Here is a 20446-nt window from a genome sequence, read left to right as displayed (position 1 = left end):
AAGAAAGTCTTCAGGCGGCTCACTAGCCAACGGGCAAGGAACCGGGAAGACGCATCGAGCTGAAATGCAAGAGCAGGCCCCACGCGGCACTCGTGGAGTGTGGAGGGCTGAGCTTCAGTGCAAATGGCACTCGGGTCTGGGGCTTCTCGTACCCCAATGCACAACTGCGAGGGTACCTCGGTCGTCGAGCAGTTAGCAAAATGCAGGATGTCCAGGGTGTCCGGTCCCACGTCTCTCGTGTCCGCCATGGGTCTTAGCTTTGCTGTGGATGTGGATCGGAGTTGGAGAAGTCTGAGAGTCCAGTTCCTGAGTCTTCGGGTTCCGGCGGGAGCGTCAACAAAGCAGACCGGCAAGTTACTGATGTTGCCTGTTTGCCCAGGGTGGTCACTCCTTGACCACAAGGGAGATGTCTTCCGTCTTCTAGTCAGGATAGAATGTCGAAGGTCCAAGAGTTCTGTATCAAAGTTTCTTTACAGGATAATCTAAAGTCCTGGGGACACAGCTCCTATACTTATACTAAGCTAAGGGGCTGGATTACCTGCCTAGGTCCCTCCTATGGGTGGGCCTGAGAAGGGGGTGGTTACACCCCTTTTCCTTTGTCCAGTTTTGCGCCAGAGCTGGGGCTGGAGTGCCCCAGAAACTGGTTTGAACCGGGCTATGCATGGAGCACCTTGTGTGCCCCAGGCAATGTCTAGATGCATTCACTGAATGCAGCCCTCCCTGCCCCAATACACATAACCCCTGTCTGGGGAGGTGCTGGCACCTCCCTAGACAGGAAACCTATTGTCCAGGCCGCCCTTGCCGGAGTTTCCCCCAGCACCAGGTGGTCAGACTCGTGTCTGTGGCAGCAGCATCCATTTTGTGATGTTGAGGCTCTGTTTAACTTTAACCGGGTAAAGCAGTAACATGCATGTCTTTTCCCTCTAGAAGGGTGGAATGCTACCCCCGACGCCAGAATTGGTGTTTGACACCTTACACGACATGTTTTGATAAAGCCAAACCAAAGTTAGCATTAACCGCGAGGATTATAATGCACTTAAGAGTATATGGTATGGCTATATCATAGAACAGCTATAAGGAGATGGTTCCAAAAGCTGCAGAGGGGCTCAGCTCATGGTAGGGCACCCTCTCACATAAAACCAAGCACTCTGCCTCCAGGATTGTCGAGGCCTACCATAGGAGTGACTTATAGGTGTATATGTGTCTATATTTAAAGGTAGATATTGGTATACTATATCTAAGTATGGGATGATTACACCACCGTACCCAAGTTGAGTGATCAGCCTGTGGTGTCAGTTTGGAGGGCCAGCCAGCGGTGGCATAATACATGCTGCAGCCCCTGGTAGGCCTTGGATGCACCTATGCCCTGGGTACTTATGGTACACTATACAGGGGATCACAGAGGTGACGCAATACCCAATCTGGTATGTACCTAAAGTACATGGTATCAATTTAGAGAGAGAACAGCTGGGCTGTGAGTCTGATTAGCAGGCCCACAGCCACATTAAAGTCGAAAAACCAGAGAATCACAGCAAAAAGTGGGGGTGACCATAGGAAGCAGACCCTACTCTCCTACGATGCTCCCCTGTGATTTCTTTATTTATGGACCCCTCTTCACCTACCCCTTGCCCCCTACCACTACAATTTGTTCTCCTGGCTTTTATATATTGTGTGCCCCGAGTCGTTACTTTCATTTCATTATTTAAATGTATATAATCCTGTGAATTCTCACTAATCTGCCTTCTCCTGACTCAATGGTGAGATTTGTTTGTGCCTGACTTTAGCTTTTGCCTAGAACTATTGTATCCTGTATATTTTGCCTGCTCCTGTAAAGCGCTCTGGACCCCTGGGTGTAGCCAGCGCTTTATAAAACCTTACAAATAAACAAATAAATAAATAAAATGTTGTGTGCTAGAAAAAAAACCTTTCTTACCTGCAGTATCCTGCAAGATTATCACATAAATCCTCTAATTTTGACGTAAGAGATAGAAAAGTAAACACCAAGATCTAATGAAAGACAGAGCCTGACATTTGACCTCTGTCTTTGAATGCACAGCAAATGTGACAAGATAAGACAAACTTGACAGGCCTGTTTACAGAAAGGAGAACTTGTGGTAGAATACAAGGCGAGTTAGTGTGAAAAGGCTTTTCTCCTTGGGAGGGACAAACTCACGCTGGCCACCCTAAAACAAATAAAGTCAGCAAATAGAGAGCCAGGAAATGTGAGATACACACCAATGGTAAGCAACAGGTGGAATGCATTCCCAGGGAAGCTATCTGAATGTCCCAAAAATGTCCTTAGCAAACCTGACAGCTCCGCTGTCTGGTCGGCTTTGACCTAAAAATATCTTCCTCTGGCATAAAAAAGAAAACAATTTTGAACTGCTATCCGTGGGAACCGAGTGGTTTGTAAATGTCACCAAAAGACATGGGACCATAATACACGTTTAAATGTTGAAAATGTTGTGGTTTTGTCATAGTTGCCAGCTTTCACAGGTACGCAGTGACTAGATAAGCCAATTACATTTTTTTCTTTCCGAATTCTTGGACTTGTCATCTTCTTTTCTTAGAGTTCTATGACTTGTAGACCTGGGTTCATACTGGGTTAAATATGAAAGTCCCAGAAGTCATAGAAAAAACCTGGACTCCCCAAGTCACGCATGAACCAAATGTGTGAGGCATAAAAATATCAGATTTTTACCAGCCAGGAAACAGATAAAGAGGAGTTGAGTATTTTTGCAGTATTATTTTGGAGGTTGTAGTAAAACTATGAAAAAATAAATCTGTAGTTGGCTTTGATATTTTCACTATTCAAAGGCGGTTTTGGGCTCAGAGACAGTTGGCTGGCAACAAAGAAATAGGAATGAGGTACATTTTCAGGCATCCCATTGAATGAAATCCATAACCCACATGAATGATGTAACTCCTAAGATTTACATATCCTAACTCCGGTTTGGTACATCATTTCCAGATATTTCGGGCTAGATGTAGGTAATGGAAATTTACAGATTCTAAAATACCGAATTTTACTGATTCGGTATTTTAGAATCGGTAAATGCAATGTAGAAAAAAATTCGGTAAGTATTACCGAATCGGTATTTACCGATTCGGTAAAATAGTAAAACATTTAAGGGTGGCAGGGTGTCACATTGACACCCTGTTGTACCCCTGAAAAGTGCTTGTGTGCACATGTGGCACACATACAAGCCCTAAGGGCATGTATGTCTGCCACATGGCACTGTTGAAAATGCACAGATTTGCATTTTCAAAGGTATTCGTTATGTACCACCAACTAATAGTTGGTGGTAAATAACGAATCCTTAAATGTAAAAAGCACTCACTTGAGTGCTCTCTACATTAAGGATTCGGTAATTTACCGATTCCTTAAATTACCGATTCGGTAAATTACCGAATCCTACTATTTGGCCACCTACATCTGAAAAGCCTAATTCCGGTTGGTAACGGCTGAAATTCGGTAATTTCCGACCGGAATTAGGATTCCTACATCTGGCCCTTCGTGTTTTCAAGCCACAGCTGTGCAATGATGACAAATGTCACAAATGTAAAATTTATATAACTTGTTTGTATTACTAACACAATTTAATAGACTATTTAATAGCATAACAATTACCCTTTTTTCTTCATCAAAAATTTGGTACATGCTGTTTTTATAGACTCTTTGCTTGACTCCAGCTCTGTCTTTGTAAATTGGTGGCAGGCTTTTGAAGAACTCGATGTTGCTGTCCACGTTAGATAAACTGTCGTACATTTCACAGCTTACTGGAATTAAAATGTGCAATTTACTTGTTTCTTTCAGTATGAGAAGGTTCTCATTTTCTTTGGGTTCGAGAAGGTTCTCATTTTCTTTCATGAAAAGACGTAAGGACGCTTTAAACTCTGCAAATACACAGAAGAAACAAGTCACACTTTTTTAGTGATTTAAAGTTAATAACACCTTTAAGTAGAGTTTTCTGGTTCTTTATACAAAAGTATTTTCAAACTGAAATGATTTAAAATCCTTGATAAAGCAATTTGTATGTGTACCTGTGACCTTGACTAGTAGGGATGGTGAAAGCACGCGAGAGAAAAAGTTAAACCTCTTTATACAAATCAGATAAAACAAGAAACAATACTTCTTGAACACGCGCATGGTGGAAATTCAGACCACAGACATTGACAGTTCTTACTGACCCATCCTCCCTTGTTCTTGTTCGAGTATTCCTCATTGTCAAGCAATCTGCGAACAACCAACCAGATTCTTGATGAACTCAATAGAAACACTAAGACAAAACATATCCCCTCATCTCCCACAAAAATCAGATTTTGCACACATCTTCCATGATCCAATTAACAAATCCTTCAGCAAAGGACAATTTCAAAATGGGCATTCATGCCACCTTCTCTAACCCAGGTTTCATCCAATTGCAGACCCATCCCTAACCACTTCATCATGGCAAGATCCTTAAAAATTATTTTTCTTTCTAATACAATGCTATCTGGACAGCCATTTAGGCCTCTCACTTATCAATCTCATTTCTGCACGCCTCTTAGTTTGGAACAGAACTGTGAACTGCAAATGTGGATCAGGGAGACCTCCTCATCCACCATGTCCAGTTCACATTTGCCAACTGACCGCTTGCGAGCCCTTGGCCGTTAGTGGTTGATGGGCAATATCCGTGATGGCTGATTATGTTTATACATGGTATCCCAGACATTTAGATATTAATGATCTACAATTGGGTGCTCTCCAGCGTAGGTATCTTTGGTGAGAAGTCAAGGCAAACTACAGGAACTGATGTAGGATAATAACTTAGAAACAGTGTGCCGCAGTAAGCATACATATTGAAATGAATGTCCAGTCAGAGCTATTACGCATATGTTTTTATCTGCATGTAGGGAAGGCACGTCACAATGCTCAACATAACATAGTAAAGCAGAAAGTCTTAACAATTGAGGCTGAGATGCGACACCAAGCTTAGTGGAGTGTTTCTCATGTGTGGCTCGCCAACATTAAGTTGGTGAGCGAGAAAATCGAGCGCTAGGACGAATTCCGGCGCAATTTCTCAACGCGGGCGATCGCAGCAGGTCGCTGTCGTTCGTGTTGAGAAAGCTGCAGCTCGAGTAGAAAATCTACTTGAGCAGCAGAAAGAAGCAGTGCCCTCTGGGGCACCATGTGGTGACTTTCCCACTGATTTTACAGCATGGAACAAGCTCCCGGTGCTAAAAATCAGCATGAGTAGCACGACGTGCTGAAATTCCGCCTTGAGGAACTCTGCGGAGATTTTATGGAACTCCGCAGAATTCCACTGAGTGAAACACTGCGAGTTACACACACTCCTAGCCATGATATTTTCTGCCATTTTGTGATGGGTGTAGGCGCTTGATAGTGTGGGTGTCAATATGGCACATACGGGGAACAGTGTTGGTTGATAATAATGTAGCTCCAGGGTTTCATTGCATTCAACACAACTGAGAGTAGATGGGATCACAAAGGGGAAGAAATTACACTAATTCAAAATGCTTCATTTCAGATTCCGAGAATCTTATAAATATTACATAACAAGCAAGTACAACATCTACTTAAACTACTTAATCTAGACCTGCCAACCTATGGGGTGGTTTTCCACCAAAGCTTTGTCCCACTGGAGATTTCCGACTTTCAACAAAGTGACAAAGTCTGAACGCAGAAATACTCACTGCAACTTTGTCCAGTGACTCCCCGACGACAATGCACCCTCCTTGGACACCGCCGGCTGACTTGCCCCACTGAACTTTATCATACAGGGGATTTTTGCTAGAAATTTCTTCTAAGTCTGAAGGTGAGTCAAGACGAGGCCCAATCCACCTTGTGTATTCGAAATGTGCTCCATCGCAATTGGCTATAACTTTTGACTTCGTATCAGTCTTACACGACTAAATGCCTGCGGTTCGTGCTTTGAAATTTTAGATGCTAATTTTAAAACTTTGAAAATCCATAACTACTGTTCTACTGAATGGATTTAACTTGATATTTTTTTTGTCATTGGGGCCAATTCACAGAACTAATCTGAGACAAAATCCTAAACTTACTACTTCTGGTATTCACAGAAGGCACTTACAATTTTTGGTATTCACAGAAATCACTTAGGACTCCTGGGCCCGATTCACAAAAGTAATCTGAGACAAAATCCTAACTTTACGACTTTCGGTATTCACAGAAGGCATTTAGGAGTACTAAAGTTAGGATTCCTAACTTTACTACTCCTAAACTGAGAAAAATCCTAACTTTACAACTTTTGGTATTCACAAAAGGCATTTAGGAGAAATGCCTTTTGTGAAAACCGAAAGTCGTAAAGTTAGGACTTTTCTCAGTTTAGGAGTAGTAAAGTTAGGAATCCTAACTTTAGTACTCCTAAATGCCTTCTGTGAATACCGAAAGTCATAAAGTTAGGATTTTTCTCAGTTTAGGAGTAGTTAAGTTAGGAATCCTAACTTTAGTACTCCTAAATGCATTCTGTGAATACCGAAAGTCGTAAGTGCCTTCTGTGAATACCAGAAGTAGTAAGTTTAGGATTTTGTCTCAGATTAGTTCTGTGAATCGGCCCCATTGTATTTATTAAATTGTACTTTATCTTTCTAAATTGGTGTGGGACTTTCTTTTGTGTTGTGTTTTCACTTTATTACTGTTTGTCTGCTGCATAAATACTTAACACAGTGCCTCTATGTTAAGCCTAACTGCTTTTGTGCCAAGCTACCAGAGGGTCAAGTAGAGGTTAATTTAGTAACTTTTATGGTTTACCAGCACACAGATTATCGTTGTTGATTGAAAAGGGTTAACCCCTCCCAAACATAAACCCAAAATCTTACACAGGTGTTCAGCTGTGGGATCCAATACTTGTGTTTGTGCAGTATCACACAGAGACTTTTTGTAACACTAAAATCCCATGTAAATAAACTGTCATTAAGTTCGTTTTTAAAACATTTTTCCTCGATAGGCTTCTTTTGCTCTTTCCAAATTCACTTCCATTGGAGCTGTTTGCACCTGTAACTCTGCCTGCAAGCATGGAGGAGGATGAGGAGGATGGCAGCCCCCTGATCAAGGTTCCACAAAAGAGAGGGGGCCCACAGAAGTGAGGTCCCTTTCCAGACCAAGATTGGGCAGCAGCATCTCTTCCATCAAATTGCCCCTAGAGGAGCTGGAGGACAGGAAAGCAGCAAGGGAATTTAGGCTGCAACTGGCCAAGCTCAGGATGGATGCGGATTCTGCAAAAAGGGCTGCAGAGGAGGCTGCTGAAAAAGGGTTGCAAAGAAGGCAGCAGCAAAGAGGCTCTGTAGGAGAGGATGGCATAAGCAGAGATCATCCTAGCCAAGGAGAAAGTTAAGGCTGAGAGAGCCTTGGCTGAAAGGAAGCTGGTCTTGGCTCATGAGGTGAGCCTGAAGGGATTGGATTCTTAAAACTAAGCAAGCAGCAGAATCCAGCAGCAATGGAACATGTCACTAGATAGCGATACGCAGAGGTTATACTTCTGAGAACTGTAGCTGCATCTGCAGTGGCTAGGGCCTTGAAGGAGATTTTTACCTGGCAGGGTTCCGCAAAGCAGTAGTGTCTGGCAGGGATACAAATTTCTTATCAGCCTAAATTTCACCAAGTCAGTGTGGGATGAGTGTGGGGTAACTTACAAGATCTCCACACCCAATCACCCTCAGACCAATAGGCTTGTTTAAAGATTCAACAAGACACTTAAAGTCATAATTAAGGGGCTGCCTGAGCACATGAGGCAGAAGTGGGATGTCTTCCTGCCATACCTTCTTTTTACCTACAGGGAGGTACCACAGAAAGGGGTTGGGTTAAGTGCCTTTGAGCTCCTCTATGGCCACCCTGTTAGAGGATCTCTCAGTTTTGCGAAGGAGGGGTAGAAGCAAGCTCCCAAGAAGCCCTGCCAGGATGTAGTTAGCTACATGCTGGCTCTCAGAAACCAAATATAGATGCAGCACTTCTGGAATAAGACCTCTGAGACTCTTGAAGCCAAGCCAGAGGTGATGAAGATAATAATAATAATAATAATAAAACCATTTCTAAAGCGCCTGGTTACACTCAGCACAGTGTGTCCCAGCGCTATGGTTGCTGTCAACCCCCTAAGTAGCTGTTAATACAAGGCTAAGAGACATTGCAAATTCTAGCTGAAGATAATTAAGTATGTGGAAAAAGGTAGGTTTTAAGTTTAAGGTGAAATCTCACTTCTGATGGTTCCATACGGAGTTCAATGGGAAGCTCATTCCAGTATTTACCCGCCAGGTACCTTAATGAGTGACCTCCCATTCTAGCCTTACGGATGCGAGGTACCCTGAACAGCATAGTTCCCAATGATCTCAAATTACGTCTGGGACAATGAATGGTCAAACGCTTTTGCAAATACGCTGGGCCTTTCCCTTGGGCAATGCGATGCGTGATGCACAACACTTTGAACCTAATGTGTTCCTTGATGGGGAGCCAATGGAGCATTTACAGGGCCTGTTTCCCTGATGCTCTGCGAGGCAGGTTCAGCACCAGGCGTGCAGCAGCATTTTGAACGCACTGCAGCTGATGAAGCTCTTTCTTACTTAGGCCTATGAACAGGGAATTGCCATAGTCAAGATGGGGCGTGACTAAAGCGTGAATTAGAGTTTTCCTGGCACTGATTGGCAGGAGATCTAACACTTTGCGTAATGTTTTTAGGATATCATAGCATCTTCCTGTCACCTTGCCAACATGTTGTTTAAAGGATAGACTAGAGTCCAATAGGACACCTAAGTTCTTCACAGTCTCCGAAGGAGAGGGTGTCGGACCTAGTTCAGACGGCCACCACGCAGGCGACCAAATGGATGGGGTTTTTCCGATTACCAACAGCTCAGTCTTGTCACCATTTAGGCGCAGACAGTTCTCGTTCATCCAGCTTGCTACCGCCGTGAGGCAGGTGGAAAAATTGATTGCAGCTTCATCCTGTCCCTGGGTAAGTGTGATTATTAGTTGAGTATCATCGGCATATGTGACGATGTCTACTCCAAATGATTCCACAATATGAGCTAGGGGTTCCATATACAGATTATATAATGTCGGGCTCAAGCTGGAGCCCTGTGGAACCCCATGCTTCAACCCCCGGGGGGAGGATTTGAATGGGGGACAATGCACTTGAAAACTTCTATTCTCGAGAAAAGACCTTATCCATTTGAGGGCCGATCCTTTCACTCCCATTTCTGAGAGGCGAGGCAGCAGCGTGGTGTGCAATACGGTGTCAAATTCCGCACTTAGATCTAATAATAATAATGCTGCTGTCTGCCCATCATCCGCTATTTGTCTCAAACGTTCCGTGGAGAAAAGGACAGCTAATTCCGTTGAATGACTAGCTCTAAACCCCGATTGAGTGGGGTGTAAGAGGTGCCCCTCTTCAAGATATTCCATAAGCTGCGCATTAACTATGTTCTACACCACTTTCATACAAAATGGGAGAAGAGAGATGGGACGTAGGTTCTGTAACTGGGAGATATGCAGGTTGGGCTTCTTTTTCAAAGGAATCACCTGAGCCCTTTTCCATACATCTAGCACATGGCACTCCTGAAAAGATAGGGTTGCCATGTGACTGATGTGATCTATTATCCCATCAAGAAAACCTTTAAAACATTTGGGCGGAGCTGCGTCGCTAGGGGATCCTGACTGAATACTGTTAGCAATGCTCAACATAACCTGCCTATCCGGTACTTTAAAACACTTCAGTTGAGTGTTAATGGCCAGACTCTTTCCCTTTTCAGCCTGGTTTTGCAACAAATCCGACCCACCCATGAAAGAGGCGTAGATTTTTTCCACTTTGTCAACTAAGTGGTCCGCTATTGACTCGCACAGTTCATTAGAGCAGGTGTCTTGCGCCATTAATCTTGTGGGGACTGTAAGTTCTTTATATATGGCAAATAGTTCTTTAGTTGGATTATCTACCATTTCTATTCTTTCTTTAAGGAACGCTCCCTTTGCTGCTCTAACCAGTTTGTGATATTTTCTCAATTCGATCTTGTAGTGCAGTTTGCACCATGAGTTGTAATTTTTTCGCCAGTTGCGCTCTAAATTTTTACATTTAGCTTTGTTCTCCATAAGCTCTTTGCTAAACCACGGGGCCATTTTAGTCCTCCTAACAGGGGGCTTATTTGTCCAAGGCGCCACTGTATCTAAGGCATTCGACATCCATTCTTCATACCATTTCCACGCCTCCTGCAAGGTGTCGCTCCGAGGAGGCGGCTCGTTCAGCAGGGCAAGCCTACATGCTTCCTGACTGAACTTTTTCCAATCCCTTCGCTTTTGTGGCATTGGCTTTCCTCCCTCCAATTTCCGAAGGCCACCTTCCACCTCAAACGGAATCAAACAATGATCTGACCATGGGATTCTAATCGGGGAAGAGACCTTCATTCCAGCCCAATTTGCAAAAATAGGATCAAGGAGGTGACCCAGTTGATGTGTGGGTGCAAGTGACTGCAGTTTCAGCATCAGGGATTTCAGTGTTTCCACGACTGCCTGCGCCTCCCTACAATCGGCATCCTCAAAGTGAAGATTTAAGTCCCCCAAGATGAGGAGCTTCTTGTAGCGCAGCGCCGGCTGGGTGGCCAATTCTGCCAAGTTGTCACAAAACTGCGCAGTTCCGCCCGGGGGACGATAGATCAGAAAGCCATTAATAATATTTGTAGGGGAAATTTTTATCGTGAAAAATCCTGCTTCACTATTCAACAGTTTGACTTGATCTAGAGTGCATATCAACTCACTTTTATGAATCAGCGCCAGCCCTCCTCCTCTCTGGCGCCCCCTGTCAACTCTAAGTAGACAGTATCCTAAAGGAATAGCCTCAAGGATTTCTGGCGATGACTCTTCGTCCAGCCATGTCTCCGTTAAACAGAGTACATCAAGCTTGTAGTCCACTAAAAGCTCGTGGATTTCTAGCTTGTGTTTCTTCATTGAGCGGCAGTTAAGCAGCATCATCCTTACTTTATCTACTTCCTGTCCAATGCCTATTAGGGTCCGGGAGTCGAAGGTACAATCCACACAGCGTAAAGGTAGTGTATCCGCCTGCAAATTATGCCAGCATCTCCCTTTGATCTTCGGGCGAAGGAGGAGTAGTTGTTCTCTAGTGTATTGAAGTCTACCTACCCTACCATTCTCGCAATGAACAGGGGTTCTGGCCCCAGGCCCCAGGCCCCGCCCGGCCGCTGCACGGTCGGGAGGGTGCTTCACTCATATGCAGGCTAGGGGTGGGAGTGGCCGAACTGCTGGAGCGGCGATCCCGGGCTACCCCCAAGATGGCGACCAAAGCTGGCTCTAACCGAAACAGCACCTAACTCGGCTGTAGGGAGAGCGAGCAGGATAAGGGGGGGAGCGCGGTGAGAAGAGCGTCCTTCACCCAAGTAGATATTAAAAATAAGCGTCCTTTGCAACAAGTAAGTTAATAAAAACAGTAAATACAATTTTAAAATTTGCGAGTCTCCCGGCTTTTCGCCTCAGGAGGTATCACGCGCAGCAAACAATCTGTGCGCGATGCAAAGGCGGGCTTTTTAAATGCAGGCTGGGGGTGGGAGTGGCCGAACTGCTGGAGCGGCGATCCCGGGCTACCCCCAAGATGGCGACCAAAGCTGGCTCTAACCGAAACAGCACCTAACTCGGCTGTAGGGAGAGCGAGCAGGATAAGGTGGGAGCGCGGTGAGAAGAGCGTCCTTCACCCAAGTAGATATTAAAAATAAGCGTCCTTTGCAACAAGTAAGTTAATAAACACAGTAAATACAAATTAAAAATTTGCGAGTCTCCCGGCTTTTCGCCTCAGGAGGTATTACGCGCAGCAAACAATCTGTGCGCGATGCAAAGGCGGGCTTTTTAAATGCAGGCTGGGCGTGGGAGTGGCCGAACTGCTGGAGCAGCAATCCCGGGATACCCCCAAGATGGCGACCAAAGCTGGCTCTAACCGAAACAGCACCTAACTCGGCTGTAGGGAGAGCGAGCAGGATAAGGGGGGGAGCGCGGTGAGAAGAGCGTCCTTCACCCAAGTAGATATTAAAAATAAGCGTCCTTTGCAACAAGTAAGTTAATAAAAACAGTAAATACAATTTAAAAATGTGCGAGTCTCCCGGCTTTTCGCTTCAGGAGGTATTACGCGCAGCAAACAATCAGATCAGGCATAAGCCAGAACCCCATTCAAGTCGAGGTTCAGCCTGGACACAAAGTGTAGATTATGGAGCAGGTGGAGCCCAACACCCTCCAAGACTGCTGCTAAGGGCATTATGAGGTAAAGGAGAGAAAGGGGGCAGTTACCTAACTGATGGACATCAAGACCCCCAGGAACCCCTTAAGGGTACTCTATGTTAACTGTCTCAAACCACACTATGAGAGGCCTGAAGTCACCATTCTCCTGGTGACAGAGGATGGGGTGGAAGAGGAGAGTGAACATGTCCCCAATTACCTATCTTCCAAGGAGCAGGAGGGGTCAGTGGAAGGTGTCAACCTGTCCCCATCCTGACCCCAGAACAGCAGAGGAACTATCGCCAGTTGCTGGAGCAGTTTGCAACTTTGTTTTCCCTCCCCCTGGGCTTACACATTTGTGTATCCATGACATTGAAACCAGAGACAGTATGCCTGTAAAAAGGAGAATTTACAGACTGACACAGTGAGGGCTAGCATCAAGGAAGAAGTGTCCAAGATGCTTGAACCTGGGGGGGATTGAGCACCAAAATAGTCCTTGGTCCAGCCCAGTAGTGCGGGTACCCAAAGCCGCCCCAATGGATGATGCCCCAAAACTGAGGATCTGTGTGAATTATAGAGGGCTCAAATCAGTTACTCAAACTAATGCTTACCCCATCCCCCAAGCTGATGAGCTCATAGACAGGTTGTGATCTGCCACGTTTCTGAGTACTTTTGAGTTAACATCAGCATATTGGCAGATTGATTCGACTGAGGGGGTTAAAGAGAGGTCTACATTCTCCACCCCAGAGGGCCCCTTCAAATTCAGGGTGCCACCTTTCAGAGGTTGGTCAACAGGGTCCTGGCTGAGGTGGAGGCTTTCAGTGTGACCTTACATGATGACATAGCTGTATTCTGTTCCAGCTGGAAGGATCACCTATTCCACCTCCGAGAGGTGCTTCAGGCTCTGCAATAGACAGACCGACTATCAAGTCCAGCAAGAGAAAGATAGGGCAAGGATCTGTGGTATATCTGGGACACCTAGTGGGTGCGGGCAAGGTGCAGCCCCTCCAAGGCAAGATTGAGACTATTCTGGCCTGGGACACCCCATAATTCAGACTAAAGTGAGGGCCTTCCCAGGCCTCACTGGATACTATAGGAGGTTTGTCAAGGGCCTGGCCATTGTTGCCCCCTTGACTGAGTTGCCTTCTAAGAAGCAGCCCAAAAAGGTGATCTGGATAGAGGCCTGGCAGAAAGCTTTTGATACTCTCAAGGAGGATATGTGTACAGCACCAGTACTCAAGGTCACAGCATCATTACTCAAGGCCCCTGACTTCTCCAAGGAGTTTATAGTGCAGACAGATGCTTCAGAGCATGACATAGGGGCTGTACTATCACAGTTCATTGAGGAGGCCCAAGTCCAACCTGTCGCCTTCATCAGTAGGAGGTTACTGCCCATGGAAAGAGGTAGAGTGCTACTGAGAGAGACGCCTTTGCTGTGGTCTGGGCACTGAATAGGTTGAGACCATACCTGTTTGGGGCTCACTTCTGGGTACAGACAGACCACATGCCCCTCAGATGGCTCATGCAGATGAGGGGTGAGAATCTTGAACTGTTGAGGTGGTCTATCTCCCTAAAGGGAATGGACTTTACAGTGGAATACCTCCCTGGGTCAGACCACTCCAATACTAATGGTATATGCAGGTTCTTCCACTTTAGTGATGCAAACTCCCATCAATCAATCAATCAGAGTATTTGTAAAGCGCGCTACTTACCCGTGAGGGTCTCCCGGCGCTGAGGGGAGGGGGTGCCGCTACTGCTCGAAGAGCCAGGTCTTGAAGAGTCTTCTGAAGGCAAGTAGGTCTTGGGTCTGCCGTAGATGGGCAGGGAGGGTGTTCCAGGTCTTGGCGGCGAGGTAGGAGAAGGATCTGCCGCCGGAGGACGTTCATTGGATGCGGGGGACAACGGCGAGGGCGATGCTGGCGGAGCGGAGCTGGCGGGTGGGGTTGTAGAAGCTGAGTCTGCTGTCAGGTAGGCTGGTCCGGCGTTGTGGAGTGCTTTGTATGCGTCGGTGAGGAGCTTGAAGGTGATCCTCTTGTTGACGGGTAGCCAGTGCAGGTCTCTCAGGTGGGGGGTGATGTGGCTGTGGCGGGGGACGTTGAGGATCAGTCGGGCGGAGGCATTTTGGATGCGTTGTAGTCGTCGTAGGTGTTTGGCTGGGACTCCTGCATAGAGTGTGTTGTCGTAGTCCAGTCTGCTGCTGACGAGGGCCTGTGTCACCGTTCTTCTTGTTTCGGTGGGGATCCACTTGTAGATCCTGCGTAGCATGCGGAGGGTGTTGCAGCAGGAGGAGGAGACGGCGCTGACCTGTTTAGACATTGAGAGGTAGGAGTCGAGGATGAATCCTAGGTTGCGTGCCTGGTCGGTGGGTGTCGGTGCTGTTCCCAGTTTAATCGGCCACCAGGAGTCGTCCCAGGCTGAGGGGGTGGGTCCGAGGATGAGGAACTCCGTCTTGTCCGAATTCAGCTTCAGACGGCTGCTCCTCATCCAGTCGGCGACGGCCTACATTCCATCGTGGAGGTTGGTTTTGGCGGTGTGTGGGTCCTTGGTGAGGGAGAGGATGAGCTGGGTGTCGTCATTGTAGGAGATGATGTTGAGGTCGTAATGACAGGCCACTTGTGCGAGGGGGGCCATGTAGATGTTGAACAGCGTCGGGCTGAGGAATGAGCCCTGGGGGACGCCGCAGATGATGTCGGTGGCTTCGGATCGGAAGGGTGGGAGGCAGATGCTCTGGGTTCTGCTGGAGAGGAAGGACGTGGTCCAGTCGAGGGCCTTCTCTTGGATTCCGGCTTCTTGGAGGCGTGTCTTTAGGGTGCGATGGCAGACCGTGTCGAAGGCGGCTGACAGGTCCAGGAGGATGAGGGCTGATGTTTCGCCGTTATCTAGTTGGCACCTGATGTCGTCTGTGGCGGCGATGAGGGCTGTCTCGGTGCTGTGGTTTTGTCTGAATCCGGACTGGGACGGGTCCAAGATGTTGTTGTCTCCGAGGTGGTGGGCAAATTGTGTGTTGATGATTTTCTCTATGACCTTCGCCGGGAACGGGAGCAGGGCCGGAAATTTTTGAGGTCCTTGGGGTTCGCCTTGGGCTTCTTGAGGATGGTGTTGATTTCGGCGTGCTTCCAGCTTTCCGGGAATGCCGCTGTTTCGAAGGAGATGTTGATGACCTTCCATAGTTGGGGGGGGATGGCTGCGTCTGCTTTGTTGAATACGTGGTGTGGGCACGGGTCTGACGGAGATCCTGAGAGGATGGAGTTCATGACCTTGCGTGTCTCGTCGTCATTGACGTTGGACCAGGTCAGGCGGTTGGTGCTGGTGGTGTTCGCGGGGGAGGTGGAGTCTGTTGTAGTCGGGCGGTTGTGGTGTTGAAGCTGTCGTGGATGTCAGCGATCTTGCGGTGGAAGAAGGTGGCTAGCGAGTCGCACAGTTCTTGGGAGGGCGGGATGTCGTTGGCGTTGGCGCTGGCGCTGGGGTTGGAGAGTTCCTTTACGATGCTTAAGAGCTCTTTGCTGTCGTGTGCATTGTTGTCCAGGCAGTCTTTAAAGGAGGATCTCTTGGCTAATATGATGAGGTGGTGATGTCTGCGGGTGGTGTCCTTGTGGGCTGCATGGTTGTCTGGTGTGCGTTCATGGAGCCATTTCTTCTCCAGTTTCCGGCATGCGTGTTTGGAGGTCTGGAGCTCGTTGGTGAACCAGGTGGCTCTCTTGCTGGTATGTTTGTTGGAGGGTTTCTTGAGCGGGGCGAGGGTGTTGGCGCAGTCGTCGATCCACGGTTTGAGGTTGCGGGCTGTGGCGTCTGGGTTGGTGGGGTCGGTGGGTGGGTTCTGGGCAAGGGTGGTGATCAGCTGGTCTTCGGTGACTTTGCTCCAGCAGCGGCGAGGCAGCTGTTGGGTGCGGTGGTGCGTGGTTGGTTTCTTGAAGGTGAAATGGATGCAGCGGTGGTCGGTCCAGTGGAGTTCGGTGGTGTGGTCGAAGGCGATGTGGGTGCCTGTGGAGAAGACTGGGTCCAGCGTGTGGCCGGCGGGGTGGGTGGGTGCGGTGATGAGTTGTCTGAGGCCGAGGTTGTCGAGGTTGTCGATCAGGGTGATAGAGTTGGCGTAGTTGTTGTTCTCGAGGTGGAAGTTCAGGTCCCTGAGGAGGATGTAGTCCATGGAGGTGAGTGCGTGGGTGCTGGCGAGGTCGGCGATGGAGTGGGCCCAGGGTCCGGGGGGTCTGTAGACGAGTGTTCCTCTAAGGGTGGTGTTGGGGTCGGTGTGGATCCGGAAGTGCAGGTGTTCGTCGGTGTTGAGGGTGTCGTCTGCGTGGGTGGCGACCTTGAGGGAGGACTTCTGGACGATGGTTATTACTCCTCCGATTCCGTTGGCGCGATCCCTGCGGGTGATCTTGTAGCCGTCCGGGATGGCTATGGCGATGTCGGGCGTCGAGGAGTCGTTCCACCAGGTCTCGGTCAAGAAGGCTACGTCTGGGGCGTAGGTGTCGAGCAGATCCCAGAGCTCGACGGGGTGTTGGCGTGCGGAGCGGGTATTGAGGAGTATGCAGCGTAGGTCGTTGGGTCCAGTCCTTGGAGGTTTGGTGGCTCTGTTGCAGGTTTTAGCTGCAAGTGCGGCAGGAGAAGGGTCCGTGGGTCCGTTTAGGGTGGCCTGGAAGCAGGTGTGGTTTCAGCCGGTGTTGAGTGCGTGGAGGGTGCTGCGTTGTAGTGGAGTCTGGTGTCGTGGCGTTCGCGGGGTCCAGGGGTTATGGCGCTGGGCGCGGTCCAGGCACGGACGGGCGTAGAGGGGCTTGCCTTAGGCGCGCAGCGGCGCGCCTGCTGCGCGTGTCGCTGCGCAGCTGCCGCCATTTTAAGGGGAGCTGGGAGGGAGGAGCAGCTGGGAGGCGGAGCAGTGAGTGGGCAGGGGGCGGGGCTGCAGGGGTCACAGCGGCGGGGAAGCAGTGGAACAGAAGCAAAATGGGGCACAAGAGGGGACAAAAGAGTGTATAGAAGGCAAAAGGGGCAGAAAAGGGGGGGGAAACGAGTGGCACAGAGCACAAAAACGGGGCACACAGGAAGGGGGCAGAAAAGGGGGAGAAAAAACTAGTGGCAGGCAGGAGGGTCAGGGGTCGCTCATGAGGGTGAGTAGTTCTCCCCACTTTCAGTTGGGGCGGGTGGCACATGTTAGATCTGACAGCCTTTAGTGTGATCTTCCCCCAAACTTGTAGCCTTACCCCCTCCTGTTTTCTGACATTCTTTTTTGTTCACTTAAGGACTCTGTGCATTTTACCACTACTAACTAGTGCCAATGTGCTGTGTTTACACCATATTGTCATATTTCATTTACTTATAAGTCCCTAGTAAAGTGGTACTACAGGTACAGGTGTAAATTAAATGCCACCAGTTGCACTGATTGTTCCACCCACTTAAGTAGCCCTTTAAAATGTGTCTCAGGTCTGCCACTGTAACCTGTGTACAGTTTTACACTGCCTATTCGACCTGGCAACATATATTTTTGCCAGCCCTAAACTTCCCTTTTTAATAAATATATGTCACCCCTAAGGTCAGCTTTAAGCAGCCAATGGTGCAGGGTGCACTGTATTTAAAAAGCTGGACATGTACTTTTAACTTTTACATGTTCTAGTAGTGAAAAACTCCCACTTTTGTTTTTTACTACTGTGAGGTTAACTCTCCCATGGGATAACATTGGGTTACATTTAATAAGCGCTAACTTTTGTTTGGGAACAGGTAGAAATGTCTTGCTTGGTCTCAAAATAATTTTAATTTAAGATCCTCTTTAATGGTAAAGTTGGATTTTATGTCACAATTCTGAAAATGGCACTTTTAGAAAGTTGTAATTTTCTTGTCCTAACCATATGGTGCTTGCAGCTTGTGTCCTGGGTCACATTGCTGTGAACAGAGTGACAGTTTTGACATTTGTGTACCCCTCCCACACAGTGTGATAAAGGTGGACTAGGTGTTGGCAGGATGGGATGGATGGACCTATTCCTTGCCCCACTTACATTTCAAAGCGCTGCCTACAGCACACTCACAGAGAACTTGACATCGGCCTTTTGTCACTATAGCCCTCTTGGCACCTGGGCATGGGAAGGAAGGAAGTTTCCAGACTAGATGTGGGAGAAAGTCTAGAAGTTACTCCCACTTCAAAGCCTGGCACCAGGTGTTTACATTGAACCCTCAGGCCAACTCTTCGGTACACTCCTGGACATGCGGAGGACACTGAGAAGGCCTGCTTTGTACTCCAAAGGACTGCCCTGTTGATTTAAGCTTGCTTTGTACCTCAGAGGACAACCTTTCTGATACCAGAGGAATGACCTGCTGGTTGAGCCCTGCCTTGATGCTTGAACCCAGGACTACCACTATGGCTCCAAGGGCTAGTTGGCTGACTTCCTGTTCTGAGCTACAGGGATACAACAAGCCCCAACAACCGTCGTGAACCCTGCACCTGGACCCTGCCTGAAGTAAATCCTGCTCTTTTGGGCATCACCAATACTAGACTCTTGGACAAGGTGCTAAAGATGCCCAAACTGCCTGAAATTGGGACTTGGAAACTTCTTTGCCAAAAAGTGGCCTGAGAACTGACAGAAGACAGGGACCTACCTGCTTGCTGATCCACCCAAGGTGCAGTGCCAGTCGGCCTGACTTTGCAGTAGCTCCTGCTACATTTTTTTCTGCAGCAGCAGATCCTGTTCAGCAGGACTTTATGGTATCTGGCCTCGTGAAGCCCTCGATGGCTAGAGCCTGCAGCTTTGTCTCGCTGCAGATAGTCACTTTTTTGGAAATCAAAAAAGTCAGAATGTAGAAATCTTTACAGTAACTTCATCCAGTTGCTCCCTGATGACGACCTCCCCTCCTCAGACACCGCTGACTGCTTTGCCGCACGGACCTTTACCTTCTTTACCTTCTTGAAGACCTTTTCTTGAAATTTCTTTTAAGTCCAAAGGTTATGTTAAATGTTATGTTAAAATACTTGTATAGCGCAACGTTCACCGGGAAGGTTTCTTGGCACTTCAGAGGACAAAGCTCTAAATAGGTTGAAGGCTTAGATGGAATAGGCTTGTAAAAATAACCACGTTTTTAGCTGTTACCTGAACTGAAGATGGGAATCAGTAGTCCGTATTGGAAAAGGAAGAGTGTTCCAGGTCTGGGGAGCCAGCGTAGAAAACCGGATCCCGCCATGTTTAATGCGCTTATATCTAGGGACGGTCAGAAGGTGTTGACCAGAGGAACGGAGGGTGCGGGGAGGGATGTATTTCTTGATCCTTTTGGAGATAAACTTAGGTCCTTCATCTGACAGCGCCTTGTGTACAATGCAGCCTATCTTGAAGACATTGCGTTGTCTCACTGGAAGCCAGTGCAGTTGTTTGAGCAGTGGCTTTACGTGCTGGCGGGCCGGGATTTGAAAGATTAACCTGGCCGCGTGATTCTGGATTAATTGCAGACGTTGTAATTGATCTGCTGGAATTCCAACATAGAGTGAGTTAGCATAATCCAGTCGTGAGATGATAAGCGCAAGAACAACCAGGGTTAGTGCTTCTGTTGATAAAAATCTTTTTATTTTCTTTATTTTTCGTAGCATGAGGAAACAGACCGACACCACGGAGCTGATCTGGGATTTCATTGATAAGTCCTTGCTTATCATGACCCCCAGGCTTTTTGCCGTAGATACTGGATCAGGCGGGGAGCCTAAGGAGGGAGGCCAGAAGTTGGCGTTCCAAGGGTTTAGGGTGCCACACTGTCAAAATCAGCTCCGTTTTGTCTGGGTTCAATGTTAATTGGTTAGCGTTCATCCAATTGCTGATGTAAGTCATAGTAGCCTGCAGATTGGATTCTGATAAACTTGTGGGTTGGATATTAAAGATTAATTGCAGATCATCTGCATAATTGAACACCAGAACATTCATTTCCTTCAATGCGGTGACCAGGGGCTGCATGTACAAGTTGAACAGAAGGGGGGATAGGGAGGAGCCCTGTGGGACTCCACAAGGAAGTAAGCCTTTTTTTGAACAGAAGTTGCCTAAGTGGACGGATTGATATCTATCCGTCAGGAAGGAATGTATCCACCTCAGGGCCTGGCCCCCGACGCCTGCGCTATGGACACAATCGATCAAGATGTTATGATCGACCGTGTCAAATGCAGCGGACAGGTCGAGGAGGATCAGGGCCTGGGGGGAGTCAAGGTCTTCTCCAGTGCGTAATTCGTCCATGACTGTCAGGATGACAGCCTCGGTCGAGTGAGCA

At 47.7% G+C, this 20446-nt stretch overlaps 1 protein-coding gene across 1 annotated transcript in view; it reads right to left on the bottom strand.

Annotated features, from left to right (window-relative positions):
- The window catches only part of STING1 (stimulator of interferon response cGAMP interactor 1), a 409277-nt gene that overhangs the window by 105580 nt on the left and 283251 nt on the right, over positions 1-20446 (bottom strand). The window contains exon 5 of the mRNA XM_078653333.1: positions 3632-3897. Within this exon, the coding sequence (XP_078509459.1) occupies positions 3632-3897 (266 nt within the window). The remainder of the gene's footprint in view (positions 1-3631; positions 3898-20446) is intronic.

This window comes from Lissotriton helveticus, chromosome 7, assembly GCF_964261635.1.
Source record: "Lissotriton helveticus chromosome 7, aLisHel1.1, whole genome shotgun sequence".
NCBI classification, from domain to species: Eukaryota; Metazoa; Chordata; class Amphibia; order Caudata; family Salamandridae; genus Lissotriton; species Lissotriton helveticus.
The sequence above is the reverse complement of the archived record's forward strand: the minus strand, read 5'-3'. Positions and strand labels throughout refer to the sequence as shown.